General features: G+C 36.1%; 2 protein-coding genes across 2 annotated transcripts; both read right to left on the bottom strand.

Moving 5' to 3' along the window:
* Positions 1–4,307: 4,307 nt before the first annotated feature.
* Positions 4,308–9,572, bottom strand: LOC128995661 (uncharacterized). Its single transcript, XM_054420677.1, has 2 exons — positions 9,437–9,572; positions 4,308–8,749 (listed from the first exon to the last, which is right to left on the bottom strand). The coding sequence occupies exons 1-2, from the start codon at positions 9,570–9,572 to the stop codon at positions 4,308–4,310; spliced, it is 4,578 nt and encodes a 1,525-aa protein (XP_054276652.1).
* A 1,516-nt stretch (positions 9,573–11,088) lies between these two features.
* LOC128995660 (uncharacterized) lies at positions 11,089–16,353 on the bottom strand. The gene is made up of 2 exons (XM_054420676.1): positions 16,218–16,353; positions 11,089–15,530 (listed from the first exon to the last, which is right to left on the bottom strand). The coding sequence occupies exons 1-2, from the start codon at positions 16,351–16,353 to the stop codon at positions 11,089–11,091; spliced, it is 4,578 nt and encodes a 1,525-aa protein (XP_054276651.1).
* Between the last annotated feature and the right edge of the window lie 3,791 nt (positions 16,354–20,144).

Genomic DNA, 20,144 nt, shown 5'->3' with positions numbered 1-20,144 from the left:
ATTTATGACAACAAAGAGTAAAAACTTAACCGTATCGGCCAGTCTTTTCTCGCTTAAAAATGTGTAAGCTACTACAATGTAAACATTTAACGTTCATCTGTCCGAGATTGGATTATCACGACGGTGGTACCACTATGTACCTATCAAATGTTCAATTGAGAGGTTGATGCAAGCGGTCATGTTCGCGGTTCCCTCCAGCCACTCACAGTTCTTCGTCGTACTGGCGGCATTTGATTTTAAATGGAAATGAAATAAGGAAGTTAACCAAACAACAGAAAATACTTTAAAGGAATTGGAATTTTGATACACATTAATTACATGACAATATGGTAATGTAACGGATAACTGCCCTGCAAATAATCACTTTTAAACATTCACTTCATCACATCGAACTGTAACATGATAATCAGTAAAATACGATGTAAGGTAAATCAATTTAACTATAGCCTACTCAAAAAGAATAAAATATTTATTTTAAATTTTTATTCTTAAACTCTTCATTACGAACCAGAACCAGACTTAGTTACAGATTGAAACAAAATATAAATTCCAGCTTTGCTCTGGAAGTTTTAAGTCCTGCAGTCTGTGGTTAACCTTAAAAACTATTTCAAACTACGTCCATATGTTATTTGTAAACAAAAGGAAATGAGTTTGATCAAATGTCAACAGATAGCGCCGCCTTCCAAACTTTAGCCCTTTTGTGTACTTCAGTGGTGCCCTTTCTTAATATTCTGAGACGTATTTGCACATATACGTGGAAATACCTTAAATTTGACACCTCAAACGTTAAAATCCGTCAAGCCGTTATCGAGTTATGACTGTGAAAAGAAAACTGCTTGCGTATTAATATATAGATTTTGTGTTAAAATTTGGGGAATTTCACTATTTTTCCGGGATCGAGACCTTTAATTTGAACCCTCTCCCGTCGTTCTACGACTACCCAGTCGCCCACAATTTTGACGCAAAGAATCGGCTTTCGTAATTAAAATATAGATAGATATTATTTAATTTCCACAAAATCAGTTAATGTAACCAATGCGTTTCGTTGAATTGAAAAACAAAGAACACAATTAAATTAAACAGCTGATGTAAACAATATTATGTTCTTCGCAAGGATAACATGGGAACTTAAAAAGCCACTGTGGCAGAGGCCAAGGGACTTTTTCAAAAATTTTAGGCCAGTTTGCAAATCTACGCAACACGCTCTTTCCAATGAGACGTCAGTGGATAAAATCGGTTAAGAAATGGTGGAGGATTCAACCGACAAACTTCGTGTTCGCGTATTAATTATATAGATTTCATATGTGCATGAAATGTTGGTGTGAAACCAACTTGTATAACTTTAAGCTAAATGGTTTAAGTTACCTGGCTTCGTCAAGTGATCCTTCTTCAGTATTACACTACTATAGTTTCGGACTTGAAAATAAGTCCATCTTCAGAAAACGTCCATAGGTCATCTAACCAAATTGGTTAGATGACCTATTGACGTTTTTGTTAACATGAAGATGGACTTCCAGAGGCTACCTCACCATGTATACCTTTGAAGTAGAGGCTATATTTATTCCCAAAAGGTATCAAACGCCAGCTACTGATCAAATCTTTTCTATCACTTTTTTAAAGTTTGTTTCGTGTTTTTAGTCTTCACGTACAGAGACTTAAATCTTTGTATTAAATTGTTAGCAATCATAAATCGTGGACAGAATCTTCCACAAAAGATAAATACAATATAGTTTAACACCCTAGAACTCCTTAAAAAAAATATGTTTTGTTAAGGCTTCGTCATAATGTTAAAAATACTCAATACAACAAATTCATTAATTTTACATACTAGCTGTGTGCCCGTTCTACGCACGGGGATCTTATTGTAGTCAGTTATTATTGAAACATTTTTATTAAGAACAGAATTTGGTTTCCATATTTTCAGATATGCTGGCAAAACTATTATATATAAACCTTCGCAAATACAGTATCTGACAGTTTCAAGCCAAAACAAATGCTTCGAAATTAAATGTAACCTGGGTCGTGTTGGTCCATATGTTAAATCCAATGATTAAACTAAAAAATGCTTTATAGATCTATGAGGCATAGCCCTAATGTAGGCATATAATTGAAAGTTACATTCCACAATGGTTAAAGTATTTAAGGTACCTCAACCTCCCAATTTAACACTTTATTCGTGTTGACATTTTCATTATAAAGGTACTTTTGTCCTTTCCGTGAAACACTGAGAAATAAGGACATTAATGCTTTACTTACAGACATACACACAAAAATACAGAACTTAATTAGGGGATTTGCTACGGTTTAAGCATAACAAAGTACTTGTAAAATTAGTATCTGAAATATTATGTCATCAAATTTCATCATAACAATGTATATTTGCTTGGACCGATGATGACCCGAAATGACGGCTTACTATATGAAATGAAGTACTATAGACGATTGGTAATTTATAATAAATATTACCAAAATAGGCCACGAACTATTGATGGCCATAAACAACGTAAAGCGTTTAAACAATTCATTATGGTTTGCTGAATAAATGTTTTACTAAAATGCGTTATCGTTTTCTTAGCATAAACTAACATTTTGGAATCAAGAAAGAAAAAGCCAAAATTGTACAGTTAAGACATCAATCAAATTGAATACGCCTGTAATAATAAATAAGGTGCAACACCAACGATAACTAATTTTTAAAGTACAGTGATGTGTTTTTGGTACTTAAAAATTATTCTTACTACTACCAACAGTACCAACGGTTCTAAGGAATAGAACCGGAAGCAAAAACCAACGTTCACAGTTGATACAGTAACTATAGTACAGCCGACCAATTATATGAGTTAATCAAGTCCCGAGGTTATTGATCTCTTGGTTTTGGATTTTCTCGTAAAACGTTTTAAAACGACAATCAAAGTTATTTCCCATTAATTGCTTTATTTGTAAACAACTTTTAATGTAAACTTATCGGTGTCAGTTTGAAAAAAAAACAACCTCATACAAACAACTTTTTGTTATTTAATAGATTACGTACCTATTCTCTAAACAATGATTGGTAAAGGCTATCTAATAACATTAGAAGGAAATGTGACAAATATCACACAACGTTGGGTTTTTGGACGTTTGTAATTTTATTTCTTAAGTAGGTAGGCCGTGTATTCTAGGGAAAAGTACCGGTATCAAGGATCGCCGTCGAACAGTTTGTTATGAATAATTGGGTAGGCGTACGTACCCAAGAGATGGGCTATGGGCCTATTGGCTGTATGGTCCAGCGATTACATCACACGGTGAGTAGGTACTATTGACTATACAGGGTGTTTTTTTAAAAACTTGCATCTTTATTTATGTAAAAACCGCAATAGATAGAAATATGCAGTTTGCGGGAATCATCTATTGACGTAGGGGGACTGTTTGAACAAAGGGGAATTAAAAATTAAATTCCTGACTTTGCTACCAAACTGAATAATTGCTGGTTCAATAGATATTTGTTAATATAGTAGAAAGCAAGTTTATTGATCTGTTTAAACAGTGAGTTACTACTGGAAAAATAATAAATCCATTTGAGTTAAGAAAATATTATAATAATACAAAATTAAATTAACCCTTTACAATAAAAATATTAAAATCAAAACTATTCTCTTGATGAGATATTTAAGTCCAAATTGAAATAGACAGAGAGGAATGATGTGTAGAGATGTACTCACGACCTTGAAGAGAAGAAATTATCGAATGTTCGTTAATACCAAGTAATGGAGATTAACACTTCTTGAGAAAATAAAATATAACACTGTGTGCACACAAACTTCTGGTGAATGTTCCTCACGGTTAAATAAAACTTCTGTAGAAACAATAGAGTCAATAATTGATGATTTAGTATGGGATACTGAGACCCATGGTAAAATATTTAGAGGGATTCAGAGACCCTCATAATGTTTTTCACATGAAGACTGCATAGTAACTGAGTGAATTGGAGCAGTGTACAGGAAAAGCCACTGGTCAGTCTATATCATGTCGGCTGGAACTGATAAGCAGGATACGCAGCACATTCCTCTGCATTGTCTGTCTATCTCTCTCTCTCTCTCTCTGTCTGGCTTAACTTAATACAATTTTATTTTATGAACTCACTTAAAATATTATTCTGAATTGAACCAAAAAGTGCAGTGATTTATTTACACACAAAACATTTAAATATCTATTATTTAAATGACAAAACAAGTATTATTTTATTTAAAATAAATTTAAGTTTAGACCTAATTTGAGAATGCTTAAACATACCGCCCACCGAAATTTCAAAGGAAATTTCTAGCATCTTACTTAAAAGGGTCAGAATTGATTGAAAGAAGAGGTACCAATTTCACAGCTGGACGTTGGAATTCAGAGTCACTGGTCTTGACAGTCATCACTCGAACAATTCCATCACTGCCTGGGTGAGTCTTGATGATTCTTCCAAGAGGCCACTGCAAGATAGGTACATTTTGATCCTTAAGAAGAACCAAGTCTCCGATTTTAGGGTTTGTAGAAGTTCTTGTCCATTTTCCTCTCGCTTGCAGGATGTTCAAGTATTCCACTCGCCACCTCTTCCAAAAATGTTGAACCATCTTGTGGACTAGTTGCCATCTTGTAAGGACGTTTTCTCGAAGATCAAGAAGAGAAGGTTCGGGAGGAGCAACAAGAGGACATCCAACAAGAAAGTGTCCTGGAGAAAGAAAATTAGTTTCTTCTGGACTAGCTGACAAAGGACAAAGTGGTCTTGAATTCAGAACTGCTTCTACTTGGGTGAGCAAGGTTGACCACTCTTCATAAGTCAAAGCAGTTTCTCCAGCTATCTTCCTCAAATGCGTCTTGGCTGATTTCACTGCGGACTCCCACAGTCCACCAAAGTGTGGGGAGTAGGGAGGATTGAAATTCCATTTTACTTCCAGTTTAGTAGTTTGCTGTAGAATTTCTTCTTGTGTAGTCTGATTGGAGTACCATAATCCTAACTCTCGAAGACGATTAGCTGCTCCTCTGAAGTTGGTTCCACAGTCGGAATACACTTGTTCAGGAAGACCTCTTCTAGAAATAAAACGTCTGAAAGCAGCCATAAAGGCATCTGTTGAGAGTGCGGTTACCAGCTCTAAATGTAAAGCTTTAGTAGCCATGCAGACAAAAACACAGATGTAAGTCTTGGCAGTGGTTGCTTTTCTTCTTAACGACTCTCTCATAGTCAAAGGTCCAGCAAAGTCAACACCAACATGTAAAAATGCTCGGCTTACATTCACTCGTTGCGAAGGAAGATCAGCCATCATCGGGGAAAAGGTTTCAGCCTTTAGCTTGAAGCACCTTAGACATTTGAAGGTTCGCTGACGGACAATATTTCTCAGTGATGGTATCCAAAATCGTAATTGAATCAGAGCTTGAAGCAAGTTGGGTCCTGGGTGTAGGTAGATTTTATGGTAATAATCTACCAACAATAAGGTGAAATGACACTTTGGCAGAAGGATTGGGTGTCTTTGATCTTCTGGGATAGCTGCATTATTTAGCCTGCCGCCCACCCTGAGTATCCCCAGTTTGTCAAAGAAAGGGGTAAGTTTATGAAACTTATTGAGGACAGCAGTTGCACATCTTCTGTCGCCATCAATAGAGAAAAAGTGTGATTGAATTTTCTTGATGCAGGATAGTAAGGACTCTTGAATTTCCATAGGCTGAAGGGGTCCTTTAAGACGACTAGTACTGTGTAGTTTAGCTTGACAATTGTAGATAAATCTTCTGATCCAAGATATTACACGTAGAAGTTTGTAGTATGAAGAATAGTTTTCCATCATCTTGATAAGCTCTGGCTCAGTACTATTTGAGACAAGCACTTGTGGTTCAGCTTTCACTTCAGGTAGGGGCTGCTGCTGGAACTGTACTGTAGACTCTGGCCATTTATCTTCAGGCATATTCATCCACTTAGGGCCATGCCACCATAGATCACAGTTAGTTAGTTTATCTGGTAAAAGTCCTCTAGAACCATGGTCACTTGGATTTTCCTCTGATTTAATATGTCTCCACGATGAAACAGGAGTATGTTCTGAGATATGTGCAACCCTGTTTGCTACAAAAACTTTAAGTTTGTAAGTCGGTGTATTCAGCCATCCTAAGACAATTGAAGAATCAGTGAAGAAAATAGGCTTCTGAAACTGATTACTGGCAAATTGGCTGAGGGTTTCCATAACAGAGTGGAACATTGTTGCAAGCAGGTAGGCTCCACACAACTCTAAGCGTGGGATAGACAGTGTCTTGATTGGTGCTAACTTAGTTTTGGCTGTTAGAAGGTTTGTAGTTGTTTTGTCACTAATAACTCTCAGATACAGTGCAGCACAATATCCTTTTTCGGAAGCATCAGCAAATCCTACTATTTGCAATTTGTATGGTTTGTCAGATGTTACAAATCTTGGAATACTAAGATGTTGCAGTTTCTCTAGCTGAGTAGTCAAGTCATTCCATAGAGTCTTCAAGTTAGTTGGGATTTCAGAATCCCAGTCCAGCTTCAATTTCCATAGGCTTTGTATTATGCACTTTGCAATCATTATCACAGGAGAAACGAATCCTAGAGGATCAAAAATCTTTGCCACAGCTGATAGGATAGCCCTTTTAGTAAACACAGGGGTAAATTGTTCAATCTGGTATGCAAACGTGTCGCTTGAAGGGTTCCATTGAAGTCCTAGGATCTTGACATTTGAATCTTCACTAGATGAGAGGTTGATCTGTTTGATATGTTTTGAAGGATTGATTGCATTTAAAATTTCCTGAGAGTTACTGGCCCATTTACTTAGACCAAAATGACCTTTGTGTAAAAGATTGATTACTTCATCCTTGAGTTTCAAGGCTTCATCAACAGTAGAAGCACCAGTGACAAGATCGTCGACATACATGTCTTGAAGAATAGCCTTTGCTGCATGTGGATAGTCAGTCCCTTCATCGGTTGCTAGCTGTTTCATGACTCTCAAGGCTAAAAAAGGTGCAGAGGTAGTACCATACGTTACTGTATTCAGTTCATATTTCTGAATAGCTTCAGAAGGATCAAATCTCCAGAAAATGTGTTGATATACCCTATCAGAGGGATGAACTAAAATCTGCCTGTACATTTTTATTATATCAGCCACAAAAACTACTGGATACATCCTAAATCTTGTCAAGATACTTTTGATGTCTTGCTGTAATTTTGGGCCTATCATAAGATGGTTGTTTAGAGACGTGTTAGAGTCAGTAGGGGAAGAAGCATCAAATACTACTCTGAGCTTAATCTGTGAGCGATCTTCTTTAGTAACAGAATGGTGCGGGATCACATATTTTGAAGTAGATGATGTGGGGCTCATGTGTTCCAGTTCAAGGTATTCTTTCATGAAATTGCAGTATTCAGACCTTAGTAGAGGATTCTTTGTCAGTTTTGTTTCTAAGCTGTATAATCTTTTCAGAGAATTTCTTTCAGAGTCACCAAGATGCTTTGGCTCACTTTTAAACGGTAGGCAAACAACGTACTGGCCGCTCTCAAGTCTGTAGTGAGTCTCAGTGAAATGCTTTTCGCAAGCTAAATCTTCTGGGTTTTCTTGGACTGGGATAGAAGCAGGTTCCTCGAGTTCCCAAAATCTTTGCAGCTGATTATGAATGTCATCTTTATCATAAGCAAGGGTGAAGAAAGAAGCATTCATACTAGCGGATGATTGACAGTCTAGAACTCTCCCAATAGCAATGTAGCCAAAGACTGATGCAAACAGCTTGGGTTGGTTTTCATGAAGAGTAATCGAAGATCCAAGCCAAACATCTGGAAACAAGTCAGAGCCCAATAAAAACTCAATAGGTCCAGGTTCCCAAAACTTAGGGTCTGCTAGTTCAAATTTGGTATATTCCGACCATAAGTTAGAAGGCATAGTGAAGTTGGGTAGGTATGAAGTAATATTGTTGATCACAACAGCTTCTGTTTTGAGGATAGGGGTTTCCTGATTTTTTGGCTTCAGATGACAAAGTGCCTTGCCTTTTGCACCATCAAATATGGTCTGGCCAATAGCCGATATCTTCTTTGGATATGGAGTTGTCGATAAACCAAGTTTGGTGAGGCATTTGTGAGTGATGAAGGAATGTTGACTTCCTGAGTCTATCACTAGACGTATGGGTTGAAATCTTCCTGAAGCATCTTTTATCTCAGCAACAACAGTACCCAGCAATATGTTGCTATGTTGAGGAAGAGTTGCAGTCAAAGACGAAGTTGGTGCACTAGTAGCATTATCTTTCGGTTCTTCATCAGCTGAGGTTGGAATATGTAGTAACGAGTGGTGTCTCTTCTTGCAAAATTTACAAGTCCACTTTGAGTTACACTTTCCTATAGTGTGGTTGGCATACAAGCAATTTTTACATCCATGCCAATTTCTTAACATCTTGTGTCGCTCATCAACTGTTGCATTCATAAAATCTTTACATCTCCAGAGTGTATGACTACCACTGTTGCATAGAAAGCATGTGAAACCTTTATTGTTATCTTTCGATTGCATGTTATTTCCTGGTGAGTTAGCCAAGAGTGTAGCTCGCATACCACGGCTAGAAGATCTAGTATTATATCCTTTAATAGCGCCACTAGGCTTCGCAGAATTATTGTCATGTGAGGATTGATGAGAATTTCCAAGGGCGAGCTGTAATGCTAGGCATCGTTCCCGTAGAAACTTCGTAAGATCATCAAAGACAGGAAAATCTTTATCTTTGTGTTGAAGTTCAAATTGTTCTCTGGTCGCAGAATCTAATAATCGAACAGCAATATGAAACAATACAAAATCTGCTTCATTTGGAATTTTTAGCATTTTAAATGCTGCAATATTGTCTGAAACTTGTGATACAAAGTTCTGTAGAGAATCAATGGTAGGTTTGCCTTGCTGTGGCTTAAACTGGATGAGCTGATTTAAATAGTTAGAGGCTAGCATACGTTTATTATTAAACGTGTCATTCAATGCCTTCCATGCCAAGTCATAATTGTCTTCTATTAATGGCAAGTTACTTATAACTGCAGAAGCTGTGCCTACAAGTGAGGAAACCAGGTAATGGAATTTCTCCATTTTAGTCAACAAAGCATCATTATGAATAATTGATAAGAATGCATCACGGAATTTAGGCCAGTTTGTAATTTGTCCATTGAAGTGGGGCAGATTGATCCGAGGTAAAATTTTATTTGATCTGTTTTCAGATGATATAACTGATTCATTAGGATTAATGCTTTGGCGTGAGGGAGTTGATGTTGTCTGAACAAGAGCCATAAGTGCCTCATAGCTTGTGTGTGCCTCGTAGTAATAACGTTTGGCCTTAGTTTGCATAGTCAGATCTGCTTCGACAGGAAATTCTGAGACTTTTCCTTCATCTTCATGTAGGTCAATAAGTTCATCCCAAAGAGTTTCAAATTTGGAAAAATATTTCTCTAACACCTTAAACATACCCTTGAATAAGTTCACTTGAGCAGGATCTTTGAGAGCTGCCCTACCCTTCTCATTAATAGTTTGGACTTCCTTAGCACTATCTGATAATTTTCTCTTCAAGGCAGAAACCTTACGCTTAAAATCTTCTGCATCCATTTTACCCCTCAGAAATTGAAGACCAAGACAAAATTTAAATAATCAAAGGCACGAGAATGTTTGAGCAATCTTTACACAAGTATGAACATGACAAGTACTATATACTTCAAGATAGTAAAAAATCAACAAAGAATAAAGAATACCATTAATTCATAATGAAAATAGATCAAAAGTTCACATCATGATTTGCAAAATTGTATATAATATTACAGTAGCACATAGAACAAGATTGTAGAATATAAATCAGCAATATGTATTTGTGTTAAGAAACTATTCGGCAGAAGAAAATATTTTCAGATTAAATTCTCTAAACAACCCTAATAACTCTTAAAAATATTAATAAATCACAAATCCAATTCTGGAGAAATGTATGAGCGTTTTACGATTAAATATCTAATTTAAACTAAGACAAAATGAATACCAAATATTTTATATGATAACTACCTTTAAACAAACAAATTCTCAACTGTAATCTACAATAACCTTCAAATACAATTAACCTTACTTTGACAATTTAAAAAATGACCTTCAATGTTTCTTTAAAAGGATATTTTAATTTACATTTTTTTATTTATTAACAAATGACTAAGTTAATCCGGCTCGAAGGACCAATATGTTTGAACAAAGGGGAATTAAAAATTAAATTCCTGACTTTGCTACCAAACTGAATAATTGCTGGTTCAATAGATATTTGTTAATATAGTAGAAAGCAAGTTTATTGATCTGTTTAAACAGTGAGTTACTACTGGAAAAATAATAAATCCATTTGAGTTAAGAAAATATTATAATAATACAAAATTAAATTAACCCTTTACAATAAAAATATTAAAATCAAAACTATTCTCTTGATGAGATATTTAAGTCCAAATTGAAATAGACAGAGAGGAATGATGTGTAGAGATGTACTCACGACCTTGAAGAGAAGAAATTATCGAATGTTCGTTAATACCAAGTAATGGAGATTAACACTTCTTGAGAAAATAAAATATAACACTGTGTGCACACAAACTTCTGGTGAATGTTCCTCACGGTTAAATAAAACTTCTGTAGAAACAATAGAGTCAATAATTGATGATTTAGTATGGGATACTGAGACCCATGGTAAAATATTTAGAGGGATTCAGAGACCCTCATAATGTTTTTCACATGAAGACTGCATAGTAACTGAGTGAATTGGAGCAGTGTACAGGAAAAGCCACTGGTCAGTCTATATCATGTCGGCTGGAACTGATAAGCAGGATACGCAGCACATTCCTCTGCATTGTCTGTCTATCTCTCTCTCTCTCTCTCTGTCTGGCTTAACTTAATACAATTTTATTTTATGAACTCACTTAAAATATTATTCTGAATTGAACCAAAAAGTGCAGTGATTTATTTACACACAAAACATTTAAATATCTATTATTTAAATGACAAAACAAGTATTATTTTATTTAAAATAAATTTAAGTTTAGACCTAATTTGAGAATGCTCAAACATACCGCCCACCGAAATTTCAAAGGAAATTTCTAGCATCTTACTTAAAAGGGTCAGAATTGATTGAAAGAAGAGGTACCAATTTCACAGCTGGACGTTGGAATTCAGAGTCACTGGTCTTGACAGTCATCACTCGAACAATTCCATCACTGCCTGGGTGAGTCTTGATGATTCTTCCAAGAGGCCACTGCAAGATAGGTACATTTTGATCCTTAAGAAGAACCAAGTCTCCGATTTTAGGGTTTGTAGAAGTTCTTGTCCATTTTCCTCTCGCTTGCAGGATGTTCAAGTATTCCACTCGCCACCTCTTCCAAAAATGTTGAACCATCTTGTGGACTAGTTGCCATCTTGTAAGGACGTTTTCTCGAAGATCAAGAAGAGAAGGTTCGGGAGGAGCAACAAGAGGACATCCAACAAGAAAGTGTCCTGGAGAAAGAAAATTAGTTTCTTCTGGACTAGCTGACAAAGGACAAAGTGGTCTTGAATTCAGAACTGCTTCTACTTGGGTGAGCAAGGTTGACCACTCTTCATAAGTCAAAGCAGTTTCTCCAGCTATCTTCCTCAAATGCGTCTTGGCTGATTTCACTGCGGACTCCCACAGTCCACCAAAGTGTGGGGAGTAGGGAGGATTGAAATTCCATTTTACTTCCAGTTTAGTAGTTTGCTGTAGAATTTCTTCTTGTGTAGTCTGATTGGAGTACCATAATCCTAACTCTCGAAGACGATTAGCTGCTCCTCTGAAGTTGGTTCCACAGTCGGAATACACTTGTTCAGGAAGACCTCTTCTAGAAATAAAACGTCTGAAAGCAGCCATAAAGGCATCTGTTGAGAGTGCGGTTACCAGCTCTAAATGTAAAGCTTTAGTAGCCATGCAGACAAAAACACAGATGTAAGTCTTGGCAGTGGTTGCTTTTCTTCTTAACGACTCTCTCATAGTCAAAGGTCCAGCAAAGTCAACACCAACATGTAAAAATGCTCGGCTTACATTCACTCGTTGCGAAGGAAGATCAGCCATCATCGGGGAAAAGGTTTCAGCCTTTAGCTTGAAGCACCTTAGACATTTGAAGGTTCGCTGACGGACAATATTTCTCAGTGATGGTATCCAAAATCGTAATTGAATCAGAGCTTGAAGCAAGTTGGGTCCTGGGTGTAGGTAGATTTTATGGTAATAATCTACCAACAATAAGGTGAAATGACACTTTGGCAGAAGGATTGGGTGTCTTTGATCTTCTGGGATAGCTGCATTATTTAGCCTGCCGCCCACCCTGAGTATCCCCAGTTTGTCAAAGAAAGGGGTAAGTTTATGAAACTTATTGAGGACAGCAGTTGCACATCTTCTGTCGCCATCAATAGAGAAAAAGTGTGATTGAATTTTCTTGATGCAGGATAGTAAGGACTCTTGAATTTCCATAGGCTGAAGGGGTCCTTTAAGACGACTAGTACTGTGTAGTTTAGCTTGACAATTGTAGATAAATCTTCTGATCCAAGATATTACACGTAGAAGTTTGTAGTATGAAGAATAGTTTTCCATCATCTTGATAAGCTCTGGCTCAGTACTATTTGAGACAAGCACTTGTGGTTCAGCTTTCACTTCAGGTAGGGGCTGCTGCTGGAACTGTACTGTAGACTCTGGCCATTTATCTTCAGGCATATTCATCCACTTAGGGCCATGCCACCATAGATCACAGTTAGTTAGTTTATCTGGTAAAAGTCCTCTAGAACCATGGTCACTTGGATTTTCCTCTGATTTAATATGTCTCCACGATGAAACAGGAGTATGTTCTGAGATATGTGCAACCCTGTTTGCTACAAAAACTTTAAGTTTGTAAGTCGGTGTATTCAGCCATCCTAAGACAATTGAAGAATCAGTGAAGAAAATAGGCTTCTGAAACTGATTACTGGCAAATTGGCTGAGGGTTTCCATAACAGAGTGGAACATTGTTGCAAGCAGGTAGGCTCCACACAACTCTAAGCGTGGGATAGACAGTGTCTTGATTGGTGCTAACTTAGTTTTGGCTGTTAGAAGGTTTGTAGTTGTTTTGTCACTAATAACTCTCAGATACAGTGCAGCACAATATCCTTTTTCGGAAGCATCAGCAAATCCTACTATTTGCAATTTGTATGGTTTGTCAGATGTTACAAATCTTGGAATACTAAGATGTTGCAGTTTCTCTAGCTGAGTAGTCAAGTCATTCCATAGAGTCTTCAAGTTAGTTGGGATTTCAGAATCCCAGTCCAGCTTCAATTTCCATAGGCTTTGTATTATGCACTTTGCAATCATTATCACAGGAGAAACGAATCCTAGAGGATCAAAAATCTTTGCCACAGCTGATAGGATAGCCCTTTTAGTAAACACAGGGGTAAATTGTTCAATCTGGTATGCAAACGTGTCGCTTGAAGGGTTCCATTGAAGTCCTAGGATCTTGACATTTGAATCTTCACTAGATGAGAGGTTGATCTGTTTGATATGTTTTGAAGGATTGATTGCATTTAAAATTTCCTGAGAGTTACTGGCCCATTTACTTAGACCAAAATGACCTTTGTGTAAAAGATTGATTACTTCATCCTTGAGTTTCAAGGCTTCATCAACAGTAGAAGCACCAGTGACAAGATCGTCGACATACATGTCTTGAAGAATAGCCTTTGCTGCATGTGGATAGTCAGTCCCTTCATCGGTTGCTAGCTGTTTCATGACTCTCAAGGCTAAAAAAGGTGCAGAGGTAGTACCATACGTTACTGTATTCAGTTCATATTTCTGAATAGCTTCAGAAGGATCAAATCTCCAGAAAATGTGTTGATATACCCTATCAGAGGGATGAACTAAAATCTGCCTGTACATTTTTATTATATCAGCCACAAAAACTACTGGATACATCCTAAATCTTGTCAAGATACTTTTGATGTCTTGCTGTAATTTTGGGCCTATCATAAGATGGTTGTTTAGAGACGTGTTAGAGTCAGTAGGGGAAGAAGCATCAAATACTACTCTGAGCTTAATCTGTGAGCGATCTTCTTTAGTAACAGAATGGTGCGGGATCACATATTTTGAAGTAGATGATGTGGGGCTCATGTGTTCCAGTTCAAGGTATTCTTTCATGAAATTGCAGTATTCAGACCTTAGTAGAGGATTCTTTGTCAGTTTTGTTTCTAAGCTGTATAATCTTTTCAGAGAATTTCTTTCAGAGTCACCAAGATGCTTTGGCTCACTTTTAAACGGTAGGCAAACAACGTACTGGCCGCTCTCAAGTCTGTAGTGAGTCTCAGTGAAATGCTTTTCGCAAGCTAAATCTTCTGGGTTTTCTTGGACTGGGATAGAAGCAGGTTCCTCGAGTTCCCAAAATCTTTGCAGCTGATTATGAATGTCATCTTTATCATAAGCAAGGGTGAAGAAAGAAGCATTCATACTAGCGGATGATTGACAGTCTAGAACTCTCCCAATAGCAATGTAGCCAAAGACTGATGCAAACAGCTTGGGTTGGTTTTCATGAAGAGTAATCGAAGATCCAAGCCAAACATCTGGAAACAAGTCAGAGCCCAATAAAAACTCAATAGGTCCAGGTTCCCAAAACTTAGGGTCTGCTAGTTCAAATTTGGTATATTCCGACCATAAGTTAGAAGGCATAGTGAAGTTGGGTAGGTATGAAGTAATATTGTTGATCACAACAGCTTCTGTTTTGAGGATAGGGGTTTCCTGATTTTTTGGCTTCAGATGACAAAGTGCCTTGCCTTTTGCACCATCAAATATGGTCTGGCCAATAGCCGATATCTTCTTTGGATATGGAGTTGTCGATAAACCAAGTTTGGTGAGGCATTTGTGAGTGATGAAGGAATGTTGACTTCCTGAGTCTATCACTAGACGTATGGGTTGAAATCTTCCTGAAGCATCTTTTATCTCAGCAACAACAGTACCCAGCAATATGTTGCTATGTTGAGGAAGAGTTGCAGTCAAAGACGAAGTTGGTGCACTAGTAGCATTATCTTTCGGTTCTTCATCAGCTGAGGTTGGAATATGTAGTAACGAGTGGTGTCTCTTCTTGCAAAATTTACAAGTCCACTTTGAGTTACACTTTCCTATAGTGTGGTTGGCATACAAGCAATTTTTACATCCATGCCAATTTCTTAACATCTTGTGTCGCTCATCAACTGTTGCATTCATAAAATCTTTACATCTCCAGAGTGTATGACTACCACTGTTGCATAGAAAGCATGTGAAACCTTTATTGTTATCTTTCGATTGCATGTTATTTCCTGGTGAGTTAGCCAAGAGTGTAGCTCGCATACCACGGCTAGAAGATCTAGTATTATATCCTTTAATAGCGCCACTAGGCTTCGCAGAATTATTGTCATGTGAGGATTGATGAGAATTTCCAAGGGCGAGCTGTAATGCTAGGCATCGTTCCCGTAGAAACTTCGTAAGATCATCAAAGACAGGAAAATCTTTATCTTTGTGTTGAAGTTCAAATTGTTCTCTGGTCGCAGAATCTAATAATCGAACAGCAATATGAAACAATACAAAATCTGCTTCATTTGGAATTTTTAGCATTTTAAATGCTGCAATATTGTCTGAAACTTGTGATACAAAGTTCTGTAGAGAATCAATGGTAGGTTTGCCTTGCTGTGGCTTAAACTGGATGAGCTGATTTAAATAGTTAGAGGCTAGCATACGTTTATTATTAAACGTGTCATTCAATGCCTTCCATGCCAAGTCATAATTGTCTTCTATTAATGGCAAGTTACTTATAACTGCAGAAGCTGTGCCTACAAGTGAGGAAACCAGGTAATGGAATTTCTCCATTTTAGTCAACAAAGCATCATTATGAATAATTGATAAGAATGCATCACGGAATTTAGGCCAGTTTGTAATTTGTCCATTGAAGTGGGGCAGATTGATCCGAGGTAAAATTTTATTTGATCTGTTTTCAGATGATATAACTGATTCATTAGGATTAATGCTTTGGCGTGAGGGAGTTGATGTTGTCTGAACAAGAGCCATAAGTGCCTCATAGCTTGTGTGTGCCTCGTAGTAATAACGTTTGGCCTTAGTTTGCATAGTCAGATCTGCTTCGACAGGAAATTCTGAGACTTTTCCTTCATCTTCATGTAGGTCAATAAGTTCATCCCAAAGAGTTTCAAATTTGGAAAAATATTTCTCTAACACCTTAAACATACCCTTGAATAAGTTCACTTGAGCAGGATCTTTGAGAGCTGCCCTACCCTTCTCATTAATAGTTTGGACTTCCTTAGCACTATCTGATAATTTTCTCTTCAAGGCAGAAACCTTACGCTTAAAATCTTCTGCATCCATTTTACCCCTCAGAAATTGAAGACCAAGACAAAATTTAAATAATCAAAGGCACGAGAATGTTTGAGCAATCTTTACACAAGTATGAACATGACAAGTACTATATACTTCAAGATAGTAAAAAATCAACAAAGAATAAAGAATACCATTAATTCATAATGAAAATAGATCAAAAGTTCACATCATGATTTGCAAAATTGTATATAATATTACAGTAGCACATAGAACAAGATTGTAGAATATAAATCAGCAATATGTATTTGTGTTAAGAAACTATTCGGCAGAAGAAAATATTTTCAGATTAAATTCTCTAAACAACCCTAATAACTCTTAAAAATATTAATAAATCACAAATCCAATTCTGGAGAAATGTATGAGCGTTTTACGATTAAATATCTAATTTAAACTAAGACAAAATGAATACCAAATATTTTATATGATAACTACCTTTAAACAAACAAATTCTCAACTGTAATCTACAATAACCTTCAAATACAATTAACCTTACTTTGACAATTTAAAAAATGACCTTCAATGTTTCTTTAAAAGGATATTTTAATTTACATTTTTTTATTTATTAACAAATGACTAAGTTAATCCGGCTCGAAGGACCAATATGTTTGAACAAAGGGGAATTAAAAATTAAATTCCTGACTTTGCTACCAAACTGAATAATTGCTGGTTCAATAGATATTTGTTAATATAGTAGAAAGCAAGTTTATTGATCTGTTTAAACAGTGAGTTACTACTGGAAAAATAATAAATCCATTTGAGTTAAGAAAATATTATAATAATACAAAATTAAATTAACCCTTTACAATAAAAATATTAAAATCAAAACTATTCTCTTGATGAGATATTTAAGTCCAAATTGAAATAGACAGAGAGGAATGATGTGTAGAGATGTACTCACGACCTTGAAGAGAAGAAATTATCGAATGTTCGTTAATACCAAGTAATGGAGATTAACACTTCTTGAGAAAATAAAATATAACACTGTGTGCACACAAACTTCTGGTGAATGTTCCTCACGGTTAAATAAAACTTCTGTAGAAACAATAGAGTCAATAATTGATGATTTAGTATGGGATACTGAGACCCATGGTAAAATATTTAGAGGGATTCAGAGACCCTCATAATGTTTTTCACATGAAGACTGCATAGTAACTGAGTGAATTGGAGCAGTGTACAGGAAAAGCCACTGGTCAGTCTATATCATGTCGGCTGGAACTGATAAGCAGGATACGCAGCACATTCCTCTGCATTGTCTGTCTATCTCTCTCTCTCTCTCTCTGTCTGGCTTAACTTAATACAATTTTATTTTATGAACTCACTTAAAATATTATTCTGAATTGAACCAAAAAGTGCAGTGATTTATTTACACACAAAACATTTAAATATCTATTATTTAAATGACAAAACAAGTATTATTTTATTTAAAATAAATTTAAGTTTAGACCTAATTTGAGAATGCTCAAACAGGGACCAATTGTTTTGAATTCAACGTTACATTCACATTCCCCCCCCTTTCCACCCCCGGCCCCCAACTTATTTTTTTTAAATAGCAAGGTACCCCTTGTGACATATCAAATAAAAGAGCATAAAAAAAGAAAATGTTTGATGAAAAAAAATTGAAAATCGGTTCATAAATTTGTGAGATATTCCCCCCCTCACCCCCCCGGAACTTAATTTTTTTTAACAGCAAAGTACCCCTTGTGACATATCAAAATGAAAGAGCATGAAAAAAGAAAATTTTTGGTGAAAAAAATTTAAAATCGGCTCATGAATTTGTGAGATAATCACCCCCCTTTTCCCCTACCCATAACTTGTTTTTTAATAGCAAGGTACCCGCCCTTGTAACATATGAAATGAAAAATAAATTTCGCCAAAATGTTTCTTTTTTCATGCTCTTTCATTTGATATGTCACAAGGGGTACTTTGCTATTAAAAAAAATTAAGTTCCGGGGGGGGTGAGGGGGGAATATCTCACAAATTTATGAACCGATTTTCAATTTTTTTTCATCAAACATTTTCTTTTTTCATGCTCTTTTATTTGATATGTCACAAGGGGTACCTTGCTATTTAAAAAAATTAAGTTGGGGGCAGGGGGGGAAAGGGGGGGAATGTGAATGTAACGTTGAATTCAAAACAATTGGTCCCCCTACATCAATAGATGATTCCCGCAAACTGCATATTTCTATCTATTGCGGTTTTTACATAAATAAAGATGCAAGTTTTTAAAAAAACACCCTGTAGTCAATGGTAGGAACAGAAAATAACACATTAGAAAAGCGAGTTTAGCATCATCCGTAAACCTCTGTTACAATCACCCCCTGCAGTTGTGATTTTTTACTTTACACTTTACACAACCGCCATTGAAGCGCCGTGTCAATGAGTGGAAACCATATTTCTAAGCCATTTGGCGACGATCATTATTAAATTTAAAGTTTCCCAGCCGTATACAACACTGATTCAAGGTCTTCTTTCTGGTTATCAAAACTCAAGAACAATTTATACACAAAGAATCTCTGGTTCCTGAACTGGATGATGCCTAGTTATTTAATTTCATTTACACGGTTACACTATTACACTATATTATTGCACTTTCGATTAATTAAATCGGTTATGTAAGAAAAACGTTTTTAATCACTTGGGATTTACATTCAAAACGTGATTGAAAAAGGTTGCGGTATTTGTAAACAACATTTGTAAACATATCAGTGACAGCTAGGAAAAATAATCTTGATCCGAACAGCTGTTCGTTATTTCATAGATGATTATGCAATAAAAATTGGACGAAAACTTGACATAAATCGCACAAAAGTACATTTTTGAACGTTCGTAATATTATTTACAAAGTAGTGAGGCCATATTTTAATGGCTTAAGACAATCTCGCCAATCCAGTGAATACATTAAAATGACTTGGATCTTGTTAGGTACTCTCGTTTTCCAGGAGAAGATAGCGTAAAATGCCATCTTGAGTGTTACAGACAAAGGGACAGACAGACAGACAGACAGACAGACAGACAGAAATTGAGATAAGACTCGTTTCTGCTTATTTAATGTATAAGACGTAAAAATAACCTAAAAATATATAATTCTGAGCAATGTACAGACAAAACTCTAATTTTATTTATATAGATAGATGTAAACGTTGATAGTTGTGTGCGTATTGTATTTTAATATATTTTCTGTATACATATAGTCCTCTATATTTTCTGTGTACACAAATGCTTCTGTATACACTTTTTTTGCAACTCACAGTAACTGAGAAATATTCTAAACTGGTGAACTGTTTTTATAAATTTTTGCCATTATTTCTCAACCCGTGCTTAAAAAATTGATGACTCGTGGATAAATCCAGATACAAAATTTAATCTAAATCGGACCACAGGTTTTGTCTGTAGCTCTGTATCTGGATCATACAAGTGTGTATTATATAACCTGATATTAGTCAAAATATTTTTTATTCTATAACGTTTAATTTAATTAAACATAAAAGTCATGCTCCCTCCATTTTTAAAGTATTCAGTCCAAAAATGTAATAAATTTACTTGTGCATACATATTTATTTCGTTTTAATAAATAATTGAGGTGATGCAATACACTTATGTAGGCAGTCGCAGCAGTCGAAGCCGGGCATAGCGCCTAGAGTTTCACGAACGCAAACCGCGCAACGAGTAGCTAAATGAGCCGTAGAGTAAGTGAGCCATCTAATATTTTGAAGAGGGTTCACTTACTCTACGGATCATAGTGCCAATGAACTGTAGAGTAAGTGAGCCATCTAATATTT

This window comes from Macrosteles quadrilineatus, unplaced genomic scaffold, assembly GCF_028750875.1.
Source record: "Macrosteles quadrilineatus isolate MER2022 unplaced genomic scaffold, UCM_ALF_1.0 Scaffold_5__1_contigs__length_97177068, whole genome shotgun sequence".
Lineage (NCBI taxonomy): Eukaryota > Metazoa > Arthropoda > Insecta > Hemiptera > Cicadellidae > Macrosteles > Macrosteles quadrilineatus.
The sequence above is the reverse complement of the archived record's forward strand: the minus strand, read 5'-3'. Positions and strand labels throughout refer to the sequence as shown.